Raw genomic sequence first — 18,722 nt, forward strand, 5'->3', positions numbered from 1 at the left:
TTCATGCAAATAAACCCCTACCTTTCTTATAATGTTTCGTTCCCGGTAGATATATTTTATATTGATAGAAGCCTTTCAAATGTTAGATTGGTAGTTGCCATAGGATCTCAAAACTTTATCATTATTGAACCATAATGAATTTTTTGAACAATACATTTTCCTTAGTCCACAGTTTCCATTGTTACTGTCATTTTAGGATATTTTGGCCACTTTAGGCCAGTCTGTGGCATGCAATTTGCGAGAAGGAAACTTTTCATGATGGGTATCACGGCTTGGTGATAAAGCATTTGCCATTGTCAGGCATTCTGATTTAACTCTTGAAAGGTCTATGATAACTTTATCAATGGTCAAGGGCTTGCAAACAGTATCTTATAACATTTTTGGAGAATTTCATTAATAGTTCTATGACAGCACTCTTGCTATCACAAATGTCTTCTTGAAATCAAATTTTTAACGGCTAAGAATGTATGGCGACCATTTACAACGTTTTTTTTTTTAATGTATTCACCGTAAATAGAGAACGATTGCTATATGTTATTATTGGAAGGTTATTATCTGATTTAGATGGGTTTAAAGTAGTCTTTTAGTTCAGTACTTCTTAATGTTGAATACATAATACACCGACTGCAAGTTGTAAATGTTATAAGCTATGATCACGAACAGCTGCAGAAGGAAGGTTTGTTGATGTTTGCGTACATGTAACAGTTGAGCATGTAAGATTCTATGATGAGTTGAGAACGCGACTGTCTACGACATGTTTAAATTGTCACTTTTGCTTTCCACGGAAAAACCAAGAAACACTTAACGTGGAAAACGTGCAATAAAATAGGTATGGACTTCCAAAGAAGATCTTGATTATCAGCAGTAACTGTTACTGATCCTGTAAATACCAGGACTGAGTATCATTTTTCCCTCAAGTATATAGCTGTAGAGGAAAGCTCTTGTACAATAGTTTTTCCGTCCAAAAACTGAGTTGCCATGTATTCATTTCATCGACAGTAACTCAATTTCTAAAATTTGTGTGATTATTTTGTAATTAGCATTAGCATATTTTGTGATTAATGCCGAATTTGAAGAGTTAAGATTTGAGAGGTATTTTTTTTACCCCTCTTACAGAAGCAAGCCTCTGTGGCGTACATGCTGCGTATTTGCTGTGTATATGCCGCGAACACAGTAGTACGCCAGAGGAGTACATTTTACATACACCGCATTCCACGTACATGCTGCGTACTATTTCGACGAGTACACAGCATGTACGCAGGAGGTCACCAGTACACTTCAAGTACGCAGCACAGACTCTGAAAATTCAAGGAGTACACTGCATGTATGCAGGAGGGACTTGTACAAGAAAATAGTACACTGCATGTACACCACAGATACTTTGAAATTTGTACAGTACACATCATATATGCGGGAAAGACTTGTACAATTTCTTTTGGCATTTATACTTAGTTTTTTTTTTATAAGTTAAAGTCTGAAGTAAACTTCATATACGTGGGAGGGACTTGTTCATTTTCTTTTGGTGTTTATACTTTGAATTTTTTTAGGTAAAAGTCTGAAGTACACTTAATGCAGGAAGGATTGTACATTTTTTTTTTTGGAAGCAAGAACTTGATTTCCGAGTAACTTTTATCTTAATAGCATAGAATAGTTCAGATTACTGGTATTCTGAACAATTAAAATTTTCCAAACTATTTGCAATGTTCAAATTTTGTGAAGCTTACATCTTAGTGATTTCTGAGCTGCACCTTGCATGCAGTGTAAAAATATATTCTTTTTCATTTTGAATTAATCCTGGAGCTTTCTAACTTGGATAATTGAAAAGCCTTATTTGAACTTCGTTGCATTACATTTTGTAATACATGAAATAATTACCAAGATAATGCCTCAATAGTGCCCGAATGAGAATAATTAATAGCTCTCACTGTTATTTGAATACTCTTAAGCAAAACATCATTCTATCATGTTTTATAAAGGCTTTAATGCTCATTATGTTAACTCATTAGTGCCTCACCAAATTAAAAAGTTGTTCATCGGATTTGCCGCTCGTATATTTTCAGAACATTTTTGGCTAATTGCGCTCGCCCCATTGGAAAAAATCAATCCAAAATTTTTTGGTGCGCTACTTTTTACGGACGTAAAAGTGTATAAATGCGTATATAATTCCAGTCCTAGATTGTTCTCAGATGAATTTTAATCAAAATAAATACATACTATGCACACATAGTCTATAATAAATCATAACACTTATATTTAGTGGCATTAAAGTTGTTTCCCCTTGATGCAGTTACGCCATTTTCTTCAAATGTTTACCAAATTACATGCTAAAAAAATTGATTTATTTCATTGAAAAGTGGATGAAGAAAAGCATACTAATTTATTTGATAACATCAATCTACATTATTTTGGTAAGGGTAAATACTTATTGATGCATGTCACTTATCTTTTTTCTGTTTTTTTCTGTCCAAATGATCAGCATTTGCATACGAAAGTTGGTGGGGTAAGGAATTTACATTATCACAGCAGTTTCGCCACAAGAGTACACAGCATGTATGCAGCAGGAGTACACAGCATGTACGCCGCAGGACTCGTGCCAGGATACACAGCATGTACGCCGCAGGAGTACACAGCATGTATGCCGCAGGGGTAGTACACCGCAGGCTCATTTGCATGTGAAAAGTGTATGTGCCGCGTATATGCTGCGTACTATTTCCCGCATACTAAATTCCTCCAGCGTACATCCTGTGTACTATGTAGTCCACAGCATGTACGCAGCAAGTAGTATGCGGCAGAGCTCATTTGCATGTCAAAAGTGTACTACAAACGTACTATTGGTGTATGTGCGGTGTATATCCTGCGTACTATTTAAAGCCCTTGATTTCAGTACACATCATGTACGCATCATATACGCTGTATGTACACAGCAAGAGTACGCAGCAGGCCTTTTTCTTTTGTAAGGGCCACAGAGCATTGGTCTCTTTGAACAGCTAATATTTGTGATTGCCTTTCCTGACAGAAAACAAACAGGCTGATTCCCTGAACGGATCAGCAAAACTTCTAGTTAGTACTAGGGCAGTTTGTTTATGACTACTGGTTTTGCAACAACAGTTGGTTTGTACCTGATCTTAGTGCAAACCATTGTATCCTTACTTGCCGCGGCTCTATCACAATCTCTTTACCAAGATGCAAAGTCAGTCTATCATGTCATATCAGGATCATCATATTAAATGTGTTCTCGAATAGTAAAAATTACCTTTGTATAAGCGCTAGCATACATTTTATCACCGTACGTTTAATATATGATACATACTTTTCATATCCTGCAAAGGTATGCTCCTGGAGCTTAGTGTCGGTGTGATCAGACATTTTGATACATCTTTACAGGTACAGAACAACAAAAGTTAAAACTATATTTACAACAGAAGTTAAATTATTTTTGATAAAATTTTAAAAGCAAATTTATTAATGTTTTTCAGAAATTACAACATTTCTAAAATGACTGTAAATGCCCAATAGACATCATTTCTTGCATACCAGACGGGGATTTCCGGTATTTTTACCGGTGCTGGAAAAATCCATCTTACACCCCGGGGTGTAAGATGACTCTCGTGCTTTAAATGACGTATTACGAACTACATCTATGTAGAAGATTTATGTAGTTATTTATATTTTATTTCGAAAAACGGAATGAAAATCCAATACCTTGATAGTTCCTCTTTGTTCTTGATAGTATATTTCTCGATTCAAAACACGTTATTTTATCAAAAATTCATAGCGTTACGCTGGAACTGATAAAACAAAACCGGAACTAAACATTGTTATTTGTCTTTGAAACGTCATGACGTCTTTCCTGTTTACGGACGTTGATTTCCCGCGATTTGTTTAAATGCGCTGCTATAAGAAATAGTTCTAAAAAGAAAGCCGTTCGACTGATTTTATTTTTGTTATTATATCTTGATATTGGTATGCAAGAAAAAGATTCTGTCACTGGTTATAGGTGCAGATGGGAATATTCGGCTCTCGGGTAACTGTTTAGCGGTAACTCGGTAGGAACCTCGTTACCGCCTAAACAGTTACCCTCGAGGCCGGAAATTCCCATCTGCACCTATAACCAGTGAAAGAATCTTATAATCTGGTTTCACTGGATGCTATGTCTTTTTTACGAAACAGCGATATTTTATGGTTTAAGGGTTTCGTGACACATCGATTTAAATGGGTAAATAGCGCCAATATATGAATGTCACAATAACAGCAACGAAAGTAGAAAGTAATTACTAAATGTAAAAAATGGTTTATTCAATACCTACGTAAAGGAGTTCCGCTTAGGCCGGTGCTAGGGAGCGTGTAAGAGGTGTTGCACTTTCTGTAACCTTGTATAAACAGACTCAGTCAAACCAAGTCTGCTGTTACCTTTCTAGGTTGCTTCTGTGCTTCCAAATGATATTTTTTTTTTATAGATTTTGTTACACATTTATCAGTATGTAGTATTTCAACATTACTCACAAACATGTTTATTTTACTATCACATACGTAGTATGTGGTAATTTTTCATATATTCAGAATCTGATATGAAATTTGGGCATAATATATACCTTTAACATTGTATAAATGACGTTTTTTATTGAAAACTAACAAAATGAGATAATTATGCGCGTACAATGTAAACTACAAAAAATTTCACTTTTAGCATCAAAATCAAACAGCTCTGATCAATCATTTGAAGATAATGATATATTTATTTTTAAGAAATGGCCGCCATTTTGATGATGTCATAACTCGGTCCAGTCACAGATTTAAGACTGGCGTCATGGCTTAAAATGAACTTCAGACATTACTAAACAGATTGCTATATGTCGCCATTAATCTTTTTTCCAATTGCTCGGGACCCAAAATATGGCTCTAAGCATATACACTAAGGGTAAAGGTTAAATGTTTGTGTCACATTGGCATGTTTACTTGTAGCAAAATGATAATATTGGATGCTTTTCTAATAGTGTACAACAAAATAGGACTTCAAATAAGTGGTGAAATTTGCATTTTGTGGAAAATGATTTTTAACTTGTGTGCTAGGGTTGAGCTTGTTAGATCTTTTGGTGTCTGTTGTCCATCCATCCGTCATCCACAGCTGGTGTGTGTCCACTGTAGCATCAGGATTTCTCAAGCAGGCATTGAATCTGGAAAAATGTAAATGACATTTCAATCTTAGTCAAGCTAATTTATAAGTTTGAACTGATTAGTAGCTATTTATTGCTGTTGATTAACAAGAATGACATTTCTTCACTTTTCCGGGTTATAATTTGACAAAATTTGTATAATATTAAATTCTCTGTAATTTGCAAGAATTGCTATACTCAGACCTATAGTTGAAAATTTATTGCCCTTGATTTTTAAAAAAATGTCATATATTATACACTCAAAGCAGCATGCCTCCAGATTTGGCTAAAAAATAATCTTTCTTTCAAATTGAAGTTTGGTCATATTATGAACATTGGAATATGAATTTTTGTTTCTAAAATATTTTAAAAGTTCCAAATCTAGAAAAAAAGATGACCGCGTCGGGAATCAAACCCCGGACCGCCGCGGCAATAAAGACATTTTCCCTTCGTCGTAACCAATAGCACTATAGCTGAAGTAGTGAATAATGACTTCAAAATATAATATTTATAATCGAGACAGTTTACCTGGAGTAAAAGCAACTCTCATGTGTTTCTGTAACATAAAGTTTGTCAGTAATTAAGTTTTAAAGCCTTCTTAAAAAATATAGCATTTATTTCAAGATATTTAAAAAAAAATGTTGTTTTTTTTTGCTGTTGAACGATCTGGAGGCATGCCGCTTTAAGACCTTTCTTTTTGAAGTCATCATCAAATATTGTTGCAGAATGTGAAAACATGTAAGGTCTTATTCAACTTTGATTATGGGTCAAATCAGAGTATTTAATCTATATTATTTGCCCTTTATTATACCCTCACTAAACATGTTTGGGGGTGGGGGGAGCGCTATGTAGGCGTCAGTTTTGTCGCATCAAGTTGCGTCCCGTCACGTCCCGATATCTATATCTCAGTTATTACTAAATGGATATGATTCAAACTTAAAATATATGTTCCATCTTATCAACCACATCATGTGACACAAGGTGCATAACTCTGACACCAAATTTTCATGAGTTATGCCCCCTTTTACTTAGAATTTAAAGTTAATTTTGATGCATTTTCACTATATCTCAATTATTACTAAATGGATTTGATTCAAACTTAAAATAAATGTTCCACCTTATCAAATGCATAATGTGACACAAGGTGCATAACTCTGACACCAATTTTTCATGAATTATGCACTATTTTAGTTAGAATTTAAGGTTAATTTTGAGGCATTTTCACTGTATCTCAGTTATTACTAAATGTATTTCTTTCAGACTTGAAGTAGCTGTTCCACATCATCACCCACATCATATGACACAAGGTGCATAACTCTTGCACCAATATTTCCTGAATTATGCCCCCTTTATGCTTAGAACTATATTGTGTAGTGTTTTGATACACTTTATATGTACCTCTCTTATTATTTGATATTTTTAACACAGATTCAAGCTATTGTGCAATAATTATTCCCCACTGGAGTCATTAAACACTCCAGTAACAGTTCTTGACAGATTTAAATGTTATTGGTACACAGATGTGACATCATAAAATACAGGTAAAATTCGACTTTGTCTACAAACCACCAATTTTATATGTAGTTATGGCCCCTTTCAAACTTAAAATTTGTTAAACTCATGGTTGTTGGACAATAACTCACGAAAGGCTTGACAGATTTAGATAAATTTTCGTACACAGGTGTAACATCATAAAATACAGGTCAAGTTTGATTTTAATTGCACCTTCTTGTGGCTATGTCTTTCTTATATGGTTGCCATTCTTCTGTGACGAGACCGTATTGTGGGGGTATTCGTCACTTCTGTGACAGTTCTAGTTTTATAAAAAATACAGTCAACATCGTACTTGCGACCACCTCTATTAAGCGATTTTTGTATTAAACGACAGGTCAAAATCCCTCCTGAATGTTTACAGTACATAAATTCATAGTATTAAATGATTTTTTTATTAAACGACTAGGGACCACATTAATGTAGTCCCAACAGTAAAAATATTCGACAAAAGTATCTATTAAGCAACCGGGTACCAAAGTTCTACCGGGCATTTCTTCATCCATGTAATTAGTGAGTACGTTTTGCACATGACTGAATGCAATTAACCTTTGTATCAGTCGAACTGAAAAACAATCCAGCTATAATTTTCATGGTTTGTGGACTTGGAAAAGTGTTCACAGTGTTAAAACAGTTCTTAAAATCATACATGTATGTTCATAATAAATACAGTTACATTAACAGTTAAAAATAACTTTTCTTTTCATCTGACTGAAATTCATTAAGAGACCATTCCATTAAGAGACCACTTCTTAGCTGTCCCTTGTGTGGTCTCTTAATACAATGCCGACTGTACCATATGTCATTATTCATTAATCTTCACCAGATTTAGGCAGAATATGAATTTTCATTAAGATTAGAAATGGTCTGGCTTATAATGGGTCAGATATGTCAGATTAATCAAGAGTTAAGTGCCTATGATTTTGAAAAACAATTGTTCTATTTCATACCACATATAATCCCACATTTAGCAGTAACTGTAAATAATGCAAAAGTGTAACTTGTTGCATTGTAAGTAGTGATATTTTTGTTGTTCTTTAAAGCTCATCTCAGCCAAAGCTTCAAGGTGGAACTGTTAGTATAGGTGGATATTCCATTGACCATTGTCCATGGTCCACAATTTACATAAACGTCTCCAATCAGAATTACACCAACTTGGTCTGTAGCATCCAAGCAAGGTTCTATATCATATTTATTCAGTTACCTTTAAACCACTTCTTCTGATAAACTCCTTGATAGATCTTGGTCAAATTTGGTCTGTAACACCATTATAAGGTCTGGTCTTCATTTTCTGCAAATGGGGATACTTACTGCCACTACAGTAAACAATAAAAATACCTGTAAATAACGTCTCTCATAAACCTCTTGATGGATCTTCATCAAACTTTGTCAGTAGCATTATTTAAAATCCTTTGTTGAATTTGTTCAAATAAGGGCACTTGTACAACACCCAGATCCCCAGCTCAAAGGTCAGGGTCACTCTTGAAGGTCAGATGTCAAAAGGGTTTTTTCCCTGCCTGGTCTGTAACTCAGCCATCCATCAAGGCTTTTTAACATTGCTTGCCCCATGTTCCCCATAATGAGTCAATGTTTCATGTGCAACTTCCAGGCCCCTAGCATAAAGGTCGAGATCACACTTTGAGGTCAAAAGTTTAAACACGGTTTGTTTTGTGTCTGGTCCATAGCTCAGCTATCCATCAAGGGATTTTAACTTATCACAAGTGTTCCTCATAATAAGACTGCTTGTCATGTGCAACACCCAGACATCTAGCCGGAGGTCAAGGTAATGTTGGAGGTCAAAAGTTGACAGTCTTTGTTTTATGTTCTCTCCATAATTCTTTCATCCAAGAAGGGATTTTAATATTACTTGGCACAAATTCTGTCCAAAGTTGCAGTTCTCTGGCTTCAAGGTCAAGGTTATGCTTAAGAAGCAAAAGATTTTAGATGATTTTTCTTGTCCAGTCCATGTATTGGATTGAAACTTCTCACCTTGCTTCCAGATCACCAGACCTACTGAAATAACTAAGATAGCTTTTGGTTGAATTTAATTTTTGGCCTCGAAAATTTTGCTGAAGTGTTGTCATTGCCATGATAAACTTTATTTTATAATAAATTGCAATAAAATATCTTGGTTACGTGAGTCTTGCCATGTTATGACCATTGTTTGACATAAGCTGTTGAGTAGTTGAGCATGCTAAAAATCTGTTTTTACCTTGGTTTTTGGAAGAATACTGAGGGTTATTGTACTCACCTTGGTGTTGGCGTCGGGGTAACTGTAACAGTTGCATTCAGGTTAAAGTCTCAATTTCACTATATCTTCTAAACTCCAGCCCCTATTGTTACCAAACTTTACCTAAAGGTTGGTCTTGGTAAGGAGTAGATATCTGGTAGTTAAGGGTGTTGACTGGGGTCAAATATCGTAATAGTGCTGATTTAAGTTTTATGGCAAATTTAACTATATCTTCCTAACTATACTGCTCCTAGAATTGTCAAACCTCGCATAGGATTGACCTCTTACCCCCATTTCACCTCCTTCAAGCCCCACCCTCTCAGTTTCTTTTCTTACATTTTTCTGGCACCTAAATATATCTTATTTTATGCCCCCACATTTATGTTGGGGCATGATTTGCTTCAAACTAGCTTGATGTGCAGATGACCATAAAGGAAAGAACTTTTGCTGTGACTTTTTGTGCCCTTCCCCCCCCCCCCCCCCCCCCCCCCACTGAGTGGTGGGGGCATATAGATTTGCTCTTTTCCATGCATCCGTCCTTCCGTGCGTCCGTCCGAAGTTCGTGACATGCCTAGCTCAAAAAGTATTTGATATAAATTGATGAAACCTTGCATGAGTCTTTATCATGGTATGAACTTGCGCACCTCCTATTTTTCGTCTGGCTCCACCCCTTATTTTTAGAGTTATGGCCCCTGAAATAGTCAAAAATGCACATTTTCACCTTGTGACATGCCTAGCTCAAAAAGTATTTGATGTAGATTCATGAAACCTTGCATGAGTCTTTATCATGATATGAACTTGCGCACCTCCTATTTTTCATCTGGGTCCGCCCCCTATTTCCAGAGTTATGGCCCCTGAAATAGTAAAAAAATGCACATTTTCACCTAATTATGTGCCTCACTCAATAAGTATTTAATGTAAATTCATGAAACCTTGCTTGAGTCTTTATCATAATGTGACCTTGCACACTTGGCATTCTTCTTGAGAATTTTAGCATTTATTACAGAGTTATGGCCCTTGAAATAGCCAAAACAGTGGATTTTTTGTTTGTGATGCTCATAGGTCAAAAAGTATATGGTATAGAATAATGAATCCATTTCATAAATATTTTTTTGAGGCTATACCCCATTAAGACTGCAAACATTTGAATGATTTCCCCTTATTTGTGACAAATGTATCAGTGGGGGGCACACCCTGTGTCCTACAGACACATTCTAGTTTACTGCAGTTTTGGCCCTTTGGTAGTTTTGCTTTTTAAAATATAGAGAAAAATCTTGTGTGTCCAACTCCTCAAACACTAGCTTGAAATTTTCATAAATGACCTTGATGTATAGATGACTGTAAATAATGGACTTTTTTCTGTTGCCTCTAACCCCTCCCCACATCCCCCCAAAAGTTTTATTTTTGTCCACCCCCACCGCCTTTCCAATTGTTTTTTTCGCATCTCTCACAATATATATCTCATACAGACTTAGCATCCCCTAGCACCCCTCCTTCGTACCCCAACCCCCACATCTACCCGCTCCCTCTCCAAATTTGTTTTTAACAACATATTTCACATTGACCCCCCCCCCCCCCCCCCCCCCCCCCCATTTCCAACTCTGCAGAAACCCCTACCCACAAAACAGGCAAATATCTTCGAGGATGTAAATATATTTGTGCCTTCATGATATTCAATTCCTTTGCATCTAAACTCCAAAGAATGATTTATACCACAACAGATCACTTGGTTAACAACTTTGGTTTTCAGGTATGAAAATTTTTATCCAACAGTTTGCGTCATAACATATATAGCACAACATTGTATAACGTCATTGACAGATTTCAGATCATTACCTTATGCTGCAGTTGAGATAATTAGTCACCTTTCCAGTAGATGACACTGTATTGCATGGTAATCTTTCACTCACTTGTTTTGATCAATGTTTCTCTTTTGTCTTAATTTTAGATGAAAAAAAGGAGCTTTTCCTTATGTAGAAGCATAGGCCACATCTAACGGTATCCTTATGGTATAGCATTATATAATAAGAAAAGAAAAGGTAGGACACTTCCGAAACACCAAATCTGATTTGAAGCTAATATAGAACGTACGGTTCAAACGATACACTTAATTAATTGATATTATTGTAATAAACCTACGGCATAAATTTAACCTTTATCACTACAGTATTTTTAAAGAAATCAGCGATTTTCCACGAACTTCAGATTTCTACATCTTCCCTGCTTGTATACATCCGGTTTGCAACGGAGTGAATTTGTAGTCCTTATTGCGGTGGTCAAAAATAAACCTTCGGTATCGAAGGTATAAAATTTCGTGAAAATAAATCGAAAAATTTATATTCTGTACCGGCTTGGCCCGATGTAATAATGTTGTGGTCACGCTTAGCAGCGCTCCTTAGTTGTTCTAACTGAATTGACATTTTTGTTTATTATTGTTTGTCGCTATTTTTTCATTCAGTTCTATTGAAGTAATGATGATGAAGGTATATAGCTGAGGTATATCGATTTTCCCGGTATCTGTCAAACTATACCTATTAACCAATGAAATCGCAAAGGATATTCGCACCGTAGATCCGGAAACAGCGTAGCAAAGCAAATGTTGGACTCGATTCAAAATGTAAAACATCGATTTTATAGCTATGATAGGACTTATTTGAACATTTTTTGTGGTAAATTTGTTAAAATTAATATTTCCAACTAACGTTTAAATTTTATTCTATTGAAATCGATCATATATTAATGAACAAGAGAATATGGGTATTCGGAAGTGTCCTACCTTTCTTTTTTCTTACTATATAAATGCTATACCATAAGGATGTGTTAGATGGGGCCTGTGTGTAGAAGTACATGTTATTTATATTTCATGTTTCAGAGAGCAGGTTCAGAAATAAAAGACATAATCATGTCTCAGAATGTAACTGCCTTTGTACCTAACAATGCTGCATTTGATTCATTACCGATAGGAGCGCTTGATTTTCTTACGTCAGATCAGGTTCGTATATCTTTGACCAACTTTTGTGTTGAAAAGAGCATTTGCTTGATTTTCTGGTTTGCAGATTAACATACATATATGGTCACAGCATTGTATGTCCTAAATGAAAATAGGTGTGCAAAAAGGAAAGCCATTGATTTTTTATACTCCAAAAATTAGAACAAAATCTTACTTAAGTTTGTTCAACATATTTCATCATTTATTTCCTCAGATAGGTTTGTGAGCTAAAGTAGAAAACCCATTTAACTCATTCTGTTTTATTGTTGAAACAGTCAACAACTATGTTTTATATCATCCATGTATGGATTTTTCTAACCATTTCAACATGGAATTTTTAAATTGAATTTTTAGCTCACCTGAGCACAAAGTGCTCAAAGGTGAGCTTTTGTGATCGCCCTGTGTCCGTCGTCCGTCGTCGTCCATCCTTCCATTGTCTGTCCGTCGTCCGTTGTCAACAATTTGACTGTTAACACTCTAGAGGTCACAATTTTGGCCCAATCTTAATGAAACTTTGTCAGAATGTTACCCTCAATAAAATCTTGGATGAGTTCGATATTGGGTCATCTGGGGTCAAAAACTAGGTCACCAGGTCAAATCAAAGGAAAAACTTGTTAACACTCTAGAGGTCACAATTTTGGCCCAATCTTAATGAAACTTGGTCAGAATATTACCCTCAATAAAATCTTGGATGAATACGATATTGGGTCATCTGGGGTCAGAAACTAGGTCACCAGGTCAAATCAAAGGAAAAGCTTGTTAACACCCTAGAGGTCACAATTTTGTCCTAATCTTAATGAAACTTGGTCAGAATGTTACCCTCAATAAAATCTTGGACGAATTAGAAATTGGGTCATCTGGGGTCAAAAACTAGGTCACCAGGTCAGATCAAAGGAAAAGCTTGTTAACACTCTAGAGGTCACAATTTTGGCCCAATCTTAATGAAACTTGGTCAGCATGTTATCCTAAATAAAATCTTGGACGATTTTGATATTGGGTCATCTGGGGTTAAAAACTAGGTCACCAGGTCAAATCAAAGGAAAAGCTTGTTAACACTGTAGAGGTCACATTTATGTCTTCATGAAACTTGGTCAGAATGTTAATCTTGATGATCTTTAGGTCCAGTTTGAATCTGGGTCATGTAGGGTCAAAAACTAGGTCACTAGGTCAAATCAAAGGAAAAGCTTGTTACACTGTAGTGGCCACATTTATGACTGTATCTTTATGAAACTTGGTCAGAATGTTATCTTGATGATCTTTAGGTCCAGTTTGAATCTGGGTCATGTAGGGTCAAAAACTAGGTCACCAGGTCAAATCAAAGGAAAAGCTAGTTAACACTCTAGAGGCCACATTTATGACCATATCTTAATGAAACTTGGTCAGAATGTTGATCTTGATGATCCATAAGTCAAGTTCGAATCTGGGTCAGTTGGGGTCAAAAACTAGGTCACCAGGTTAAATCAAAGGAAAAGCTTGTTAACATTCTAGAGGTCACATTGGCTTAAATTAGGTTAAGTTCAAATCTGGGTCAGGTGGGTTTAAAAACTAGGTCACTAGGTCAAATCAAAGGAAAAGCTTGTTACACTGTAGTGGCCACATTTATGACTGTATCTTTATGAAACTTAATCAGAATGTTAATCTTGATGATCTTTAGGTCAAGTTTGAATCTGGGTCATGTGGGGGCAAAAACTAAGTCACCGGGTCAAATCAGAGGAAAAGCTAGTTAACACTTTAGAGGCTACATTTATGACCATATCTTAATGAAACTTGGTCAGAATGTTGATCTTGATGATCTTTAGGTGAATAGGTCAGATGAGCGATACAGGGCCTTCATGGCCCTCTTGTTTATTGTTATATATAGCCCATACTTTCTAATAAGTCACTTGAAAATTAATAATAACAGTTTCGTAAACTAGAAAAAAGGAGTGTGTTGCTTTGGATACTTGCTTGGTTATAAAGATGGAAATAGTTTTCTCATCAGAAGACTGTAAATGGAGACTTCTACATATTTTATTGCTTCTTGTTGTACCTGTATCAAAGTGTACATAAATTACAGTAATTAGTTTAATATAGAGAGAGTTCACTAGCTGTATGGTTATTTATATTTTTGTCTTCATGTGATATTTTTTATGTTCTTTCAGGGAAAAGGACACCTGATAGCTCTGCTGAAGAACCATATATTTGAGAATATTGTAAGTGAAACCTAATAATATCTGACATTTTCAAGGGGCATGCCTCTAGAACATTTCATGTAAATCGTGATACTGGCAGCACATCTGTACAGTATTAGAGTGATCATCATAATGTCTGACAATTTAAAGGGGCATCCCATCAGAACATAAGTGAAACATAATATTGGCAGACATTTTAGAGGGGTACAGCTCAAAAACATTATGAGAGAAACCTAATAATGTTGGACATTTTAAAGGGGCATGCCTCCAGAATACTGTAGGTGACACATAATAATGTGTGACATTTTAAAGGGGCACATAGCAGATTCTGATTAATGTCAATTTTTGATAGAAAGAGAAAAGTACCTTGATTTATAAGCATTAGTAAGTTAAATAAAGTAAAAACACAGTGAATCAGTTAGTTCTAGGCACATGGACACATGCCTTTAAATTTAATACATGCAATTAATGTACAATACCATGGAATTACAATGTTGGAAAAAGCTGAAGTACTATGATATTGTATGTTTTGATAGGTGGAAATTCACTTCTATGTTCTTGTAAGAATTGTGTTAATCTACCAGGTCCTCTTTACTCTAGTATCTTTTAGAGCAGTCTTACTCTTCTTTATTCAGTTGTGGAAGTGCCAGAAAAGTAATCTAATATGTAGATGAGCCAGTCAATAAACCACTAAAAAATATGAAATAGATACGCTTACAGTAAACTAGTATTTCTTGATTAAAAAAAATGTTCTTTCATGATTTTTTTTTGGCTACAGGAGATAAAACAAGACTGGAACTCATGGGTTGTAGATTGCCTCAAATTGTAATGTTGTGACATATTTCTTGTTTACAGAAAGGAATTTCTGTGTTGTGCTGTAAGAAAAAAGTCCTTTAAAAAATCTGTTTGGTTTTATTTTTAGCTCGACTATTCGAAGAATAAGTAGAGCTATCCTACTCACCACGGCGTCGGCGTCACACCTTGGTTAAGTTTTTCGTATCAGTCCACATTTTGACAAAGTCTTTTGAGATAAAGCTTTGAAACTTTCAACACTTGTTTACCATCATCATGGCCAGTTATAGGCAAGAGCACATAACTCCATCAAGGATTTTGGTTGAATTATGGCCCCTTTTGACTTAGAAATCATGGTTAAATTTTTCATACTAGTTCATATTTTGACAAAGTCTTTTAAGATAAAGCTTTGAAACTTTCAACACTTGTTTACCATCACCATGGCCAGTTATAGGCAAGAGTACATAACTCCATCAGGAATTTTGGCTGAATTATGGCCCCTTTCAACTTAGAAATCTTGGTTAAGTTTTTCGTACCAGTTCATATTTAGACAAAGTCTTTTGAGATAAAGCTTTGAAACTTTCAACACTTGATTACCATCACCATGTCCAGTTATACGCAAGAGCACATAACTCCATCAAGGATTTTGGCTGAATTATGGCCCTTTTTGACTTAGAAATCTGGGTTAATATTTCGTACCAGTTCATATTTTGACAAAGTCTTTTGAGATAAAGCTTTGAAACTTTCAGCACCTGTTTACCATCACCATGTTCAGTTATAGGCAAGAGTACATAACTCCATCAAAGATTTTGGCTGAATTATGGCCCCTTTTGACTTAGAAATCTTGGTTAAGTTTTTCGTACCAGTTCATATTTTTTGTAAAGTGTTTGACATATGGCTTTTAAACTTTTATCACTTGTTTATTATAATAGTCTCTATCTGTAGGAAAGAGAACATAACTCTGTAATCTATTTTGGCTGAATTATGGCCCTCTTTGGACTTTGAAATTGGTTCTGTTTTCATACAAGTCCATGTTTTGTCAAAACTATTTGACATATGGCTTTTAAACTTTGAACACTTGTTTATCATTATGATTTCCATCTGTAGGCAAGAGTACATAACTATTTTGGCTGAATTATGGCCCTTTTTGGACTTTGAAATTGGCTCATATATTGCCATTTAGTGCAAGACTTATCGAAATCAAAGTAATACAGGAACATTGTTTGTCTAATCTATTTATTTCTTTTGTCTGAATATCCGTGGAAATATTTTGACCCCATTCTTCAATCAATTCTTCGAATAGTCGAGCGCGCTGTCATCAGACAGCTCTTGTTACTATCATTTGTTGAATATGGCATGCCAGAAAAAGGATTGTATCACTGATTGTTGGTGCGGATGGGAATATCCTGGTTTAGGGTAAGTGTTTAAGCAGTAACTCTGCAGAGCCTTGTTACTGCCAAGACAGTTACTCTTCGGCTTGATATTTCCATCTGCATCTACAGCCACTGAAAGAACCTTATATAATTGTTTTATAGAATAAACAGCAGATGCAATATTATCATGAAAATTCTTTCTAAACTTAAAATCTGATGTTGCACAACTACTGAAAGATATTTTGATATTATGTATAAAACAAAATTAATTTCATTTTGTTTTTGTTTTTTTAAATCTTTTCAGTGTTTTTAGCTCACCTGACCATGAAGTGCTCATGGTGGGCTATTGTGATCATGCTGTGTCCATCATTTGTCGTGCATACCTGCATCTGTCCATCCTCAACAATTTCTTTAAACAACATCTTCTCCAAAAGCGTTGAATGGATTTGGGTGAAGCTTGGCCTGGACGTTCCTTTGGTGGTCCTCTACCAAAGTTGTTCATATGGTTCCATTTGGTTGCATATAGATGGACGCCCGAGCTAAAAATTAAAAATCTTCAAAGGACATCTCCTAAATCGCTGGTTCGATTTTAAAATAATTTCACACAAATAGTCCTTAGGTAAACTTCAACCAAGAGTGTTCAAATTATTTTGATGCATCAAAAAACATGGTCGCCAGCTGGTGTCACAGGTCACTTTTCCCTATATGTATATATTAGAATCTTTAAAAAAGCTTCTTGTATGAAACTGCTGGCCTGAATTTAAAATCATTTTACACAAATTGTTCTTGTGTGACTTACTACCAAGGTTATTCAGATTTTTTTGACTCATCAAAAAACATGGCCACCAGAGGGTATGGTCACTTTTCCTTTTATGTATATAGTAGAAACTTAAAAAATCTTTCTATATTAAACTGTCGGCCTGAGGGGAGCTTTTGTGATTGCCCTTCATACGTCATCATCTGTCTGCAATTTCTTGTGAACACGATAGAGACCACATTTTGCAATCGATTTTAATCAAACTTTCACACAACTTGTATTGGCATAATATCTCAGTACATTTCAAAAACTGGCCAGATCCCAGCATGGGTTCCATAGTTATGGCCCTTTAAAGGGTCAAAATTTGCTATTTTGGCTTGTGAACATGATAGAAACCACATTTTGCAATCGACTTTAAATCAAACTTGCACACAACTTGTATTGGCATAATATCTCGGTTCCTTTTGAAAACTGGCCTGATCCCAACATGGGTTCCAAAGTTATGGCCCCTTAAAGGGCCAAAATTTGCTATTTTGGCTTTTACAGCCATATAAAGATTTCATTTGTGGTTTGATTTGATACAAACTTGCAAAATATCTTTAACAACAATAGATCTTGGATTTCATGATGAATCCATCAGATCCAATCATAGGTTCCAGAGTTATGGCCCCTGATTGATCCCTGAAAGAGCCAAAATTTGTTAATTTTTACCTAGTGAACAGGATAGAAGTGACATTTTACATTCCATTTTAAGCACACTTACACACAATTTAAGTCACAATAAAAACTTGGTTCCTTTCGAAAACCGTCTAGATTCCATCATTTTTCTATTTTGGCCCTTACAGCCATATAGAGGTTTCATTTATGCTTTGATTTGATACAAACTTGCACAGAATGTCTATCTTGATGATCTCTATGCCAAGTTCAAAACTGGGTCATATGGGGTCAAAAAACTAGGTCACCACTCAAATCAAAGGGAAAGATAGGCCACATTTATGACCCTATCTTCATGAAACGTGGTCAGAATGTTTATCTTGATGAGGTGAGTGGTTATGGGTTATCTGGACCCTCTTGTTTATGATTTTGATGGCAGTACTTTTTTCTTGCCTTTTAGATTGAAATTACAGATCTGATCAATACACGGAGAATCACGTCGCTGGCAAAGATTTCAAGTTGGGTTGCTGTAACATTGACAGTAAGTGCACTATGTATACTGTAGTCTGAATAATATTTGTAATGATTTATTTTCAGTGTCTTTTCACATATATGTTATGCCATGAGACACGAATGTCAAGTAGCCATATCTGTCTGATTTATCTAGCTGTTTTTGTGCATAATAGATTTGCTCTTGTCCGTCCGTCCGTCCGTCCGTCCGAAGTTCATGACGCGCCTAGCTCAAAAAGTATTTGATATAAATTGATGAAACCTTGCATGAGTCTTTATCATGATATGAACTTGTGCACCTCCTATTTTTCGTTTGGCTCCGCCCCCTAATTTTAGAGTTATGGCCCCTGAAAGTCAAAAATGCACATTTTCACATTGTGACACGCTTAGCTCAAAAAGTATTTGATATAGATTCATGAAACCTTGCATGAGTCGTAATCATGATATGAACTTGCGCACCTCCTATTTTTCATCTGGGTCCGCCCCCTATTTCTAGAGTTATGGCCCCTGAAATAGTCAAAAATGCACGTTTTCACCTTGTG

The 18,722-nt window shown here is 35.6% G+C and overlaps 1 protein-coding gene across 2 annotated transcripts in view; it reads left to right on the forward strand.

Moving 5' to 3' along the window:
• Positions 1-18,722, forward strand: part of LOC123530075 (stabilin-2-like) — a 402,834-nt gene that overhangs the window by 47,461 nt on the left and 336,651 nt on the right. For both annotated transcript variants that reach the window (XM_053521033.1, XM_053521032.1), the window contains exons 12-14: positions 11,807-11,926; positions 14,065-14,115; positions 18,131-18,211. In XM_053521033.1, the coding sequence (XP_053377008.1) occupies positions 11,807-11,926; positions 14,065-14,115; positions 18,131-18,211 (252 nt within the window). The remainder of the gene's footprint in view (positions 1-11,806; positions 11,927-14,064; positions 14,116-18,130; positions 18,212-18,722) is intronic.

The sequence above is a fragment of the Mercenaria mercenaria genome, chromosome 13 (assembly GCF_021730395.1).
Source record: "Mercenaria mercenaria strain notata chromosome 13, MADL_Memer_1, whole genome shotgun sequence".
Classification (NCBI taxonomy): domain Eukaryota; kingdom Metazoa; phylum Mollusca; class Bivalvia; order Venerida; family Veneridae; genus Mercenaria; species Mercenaria mercenaria.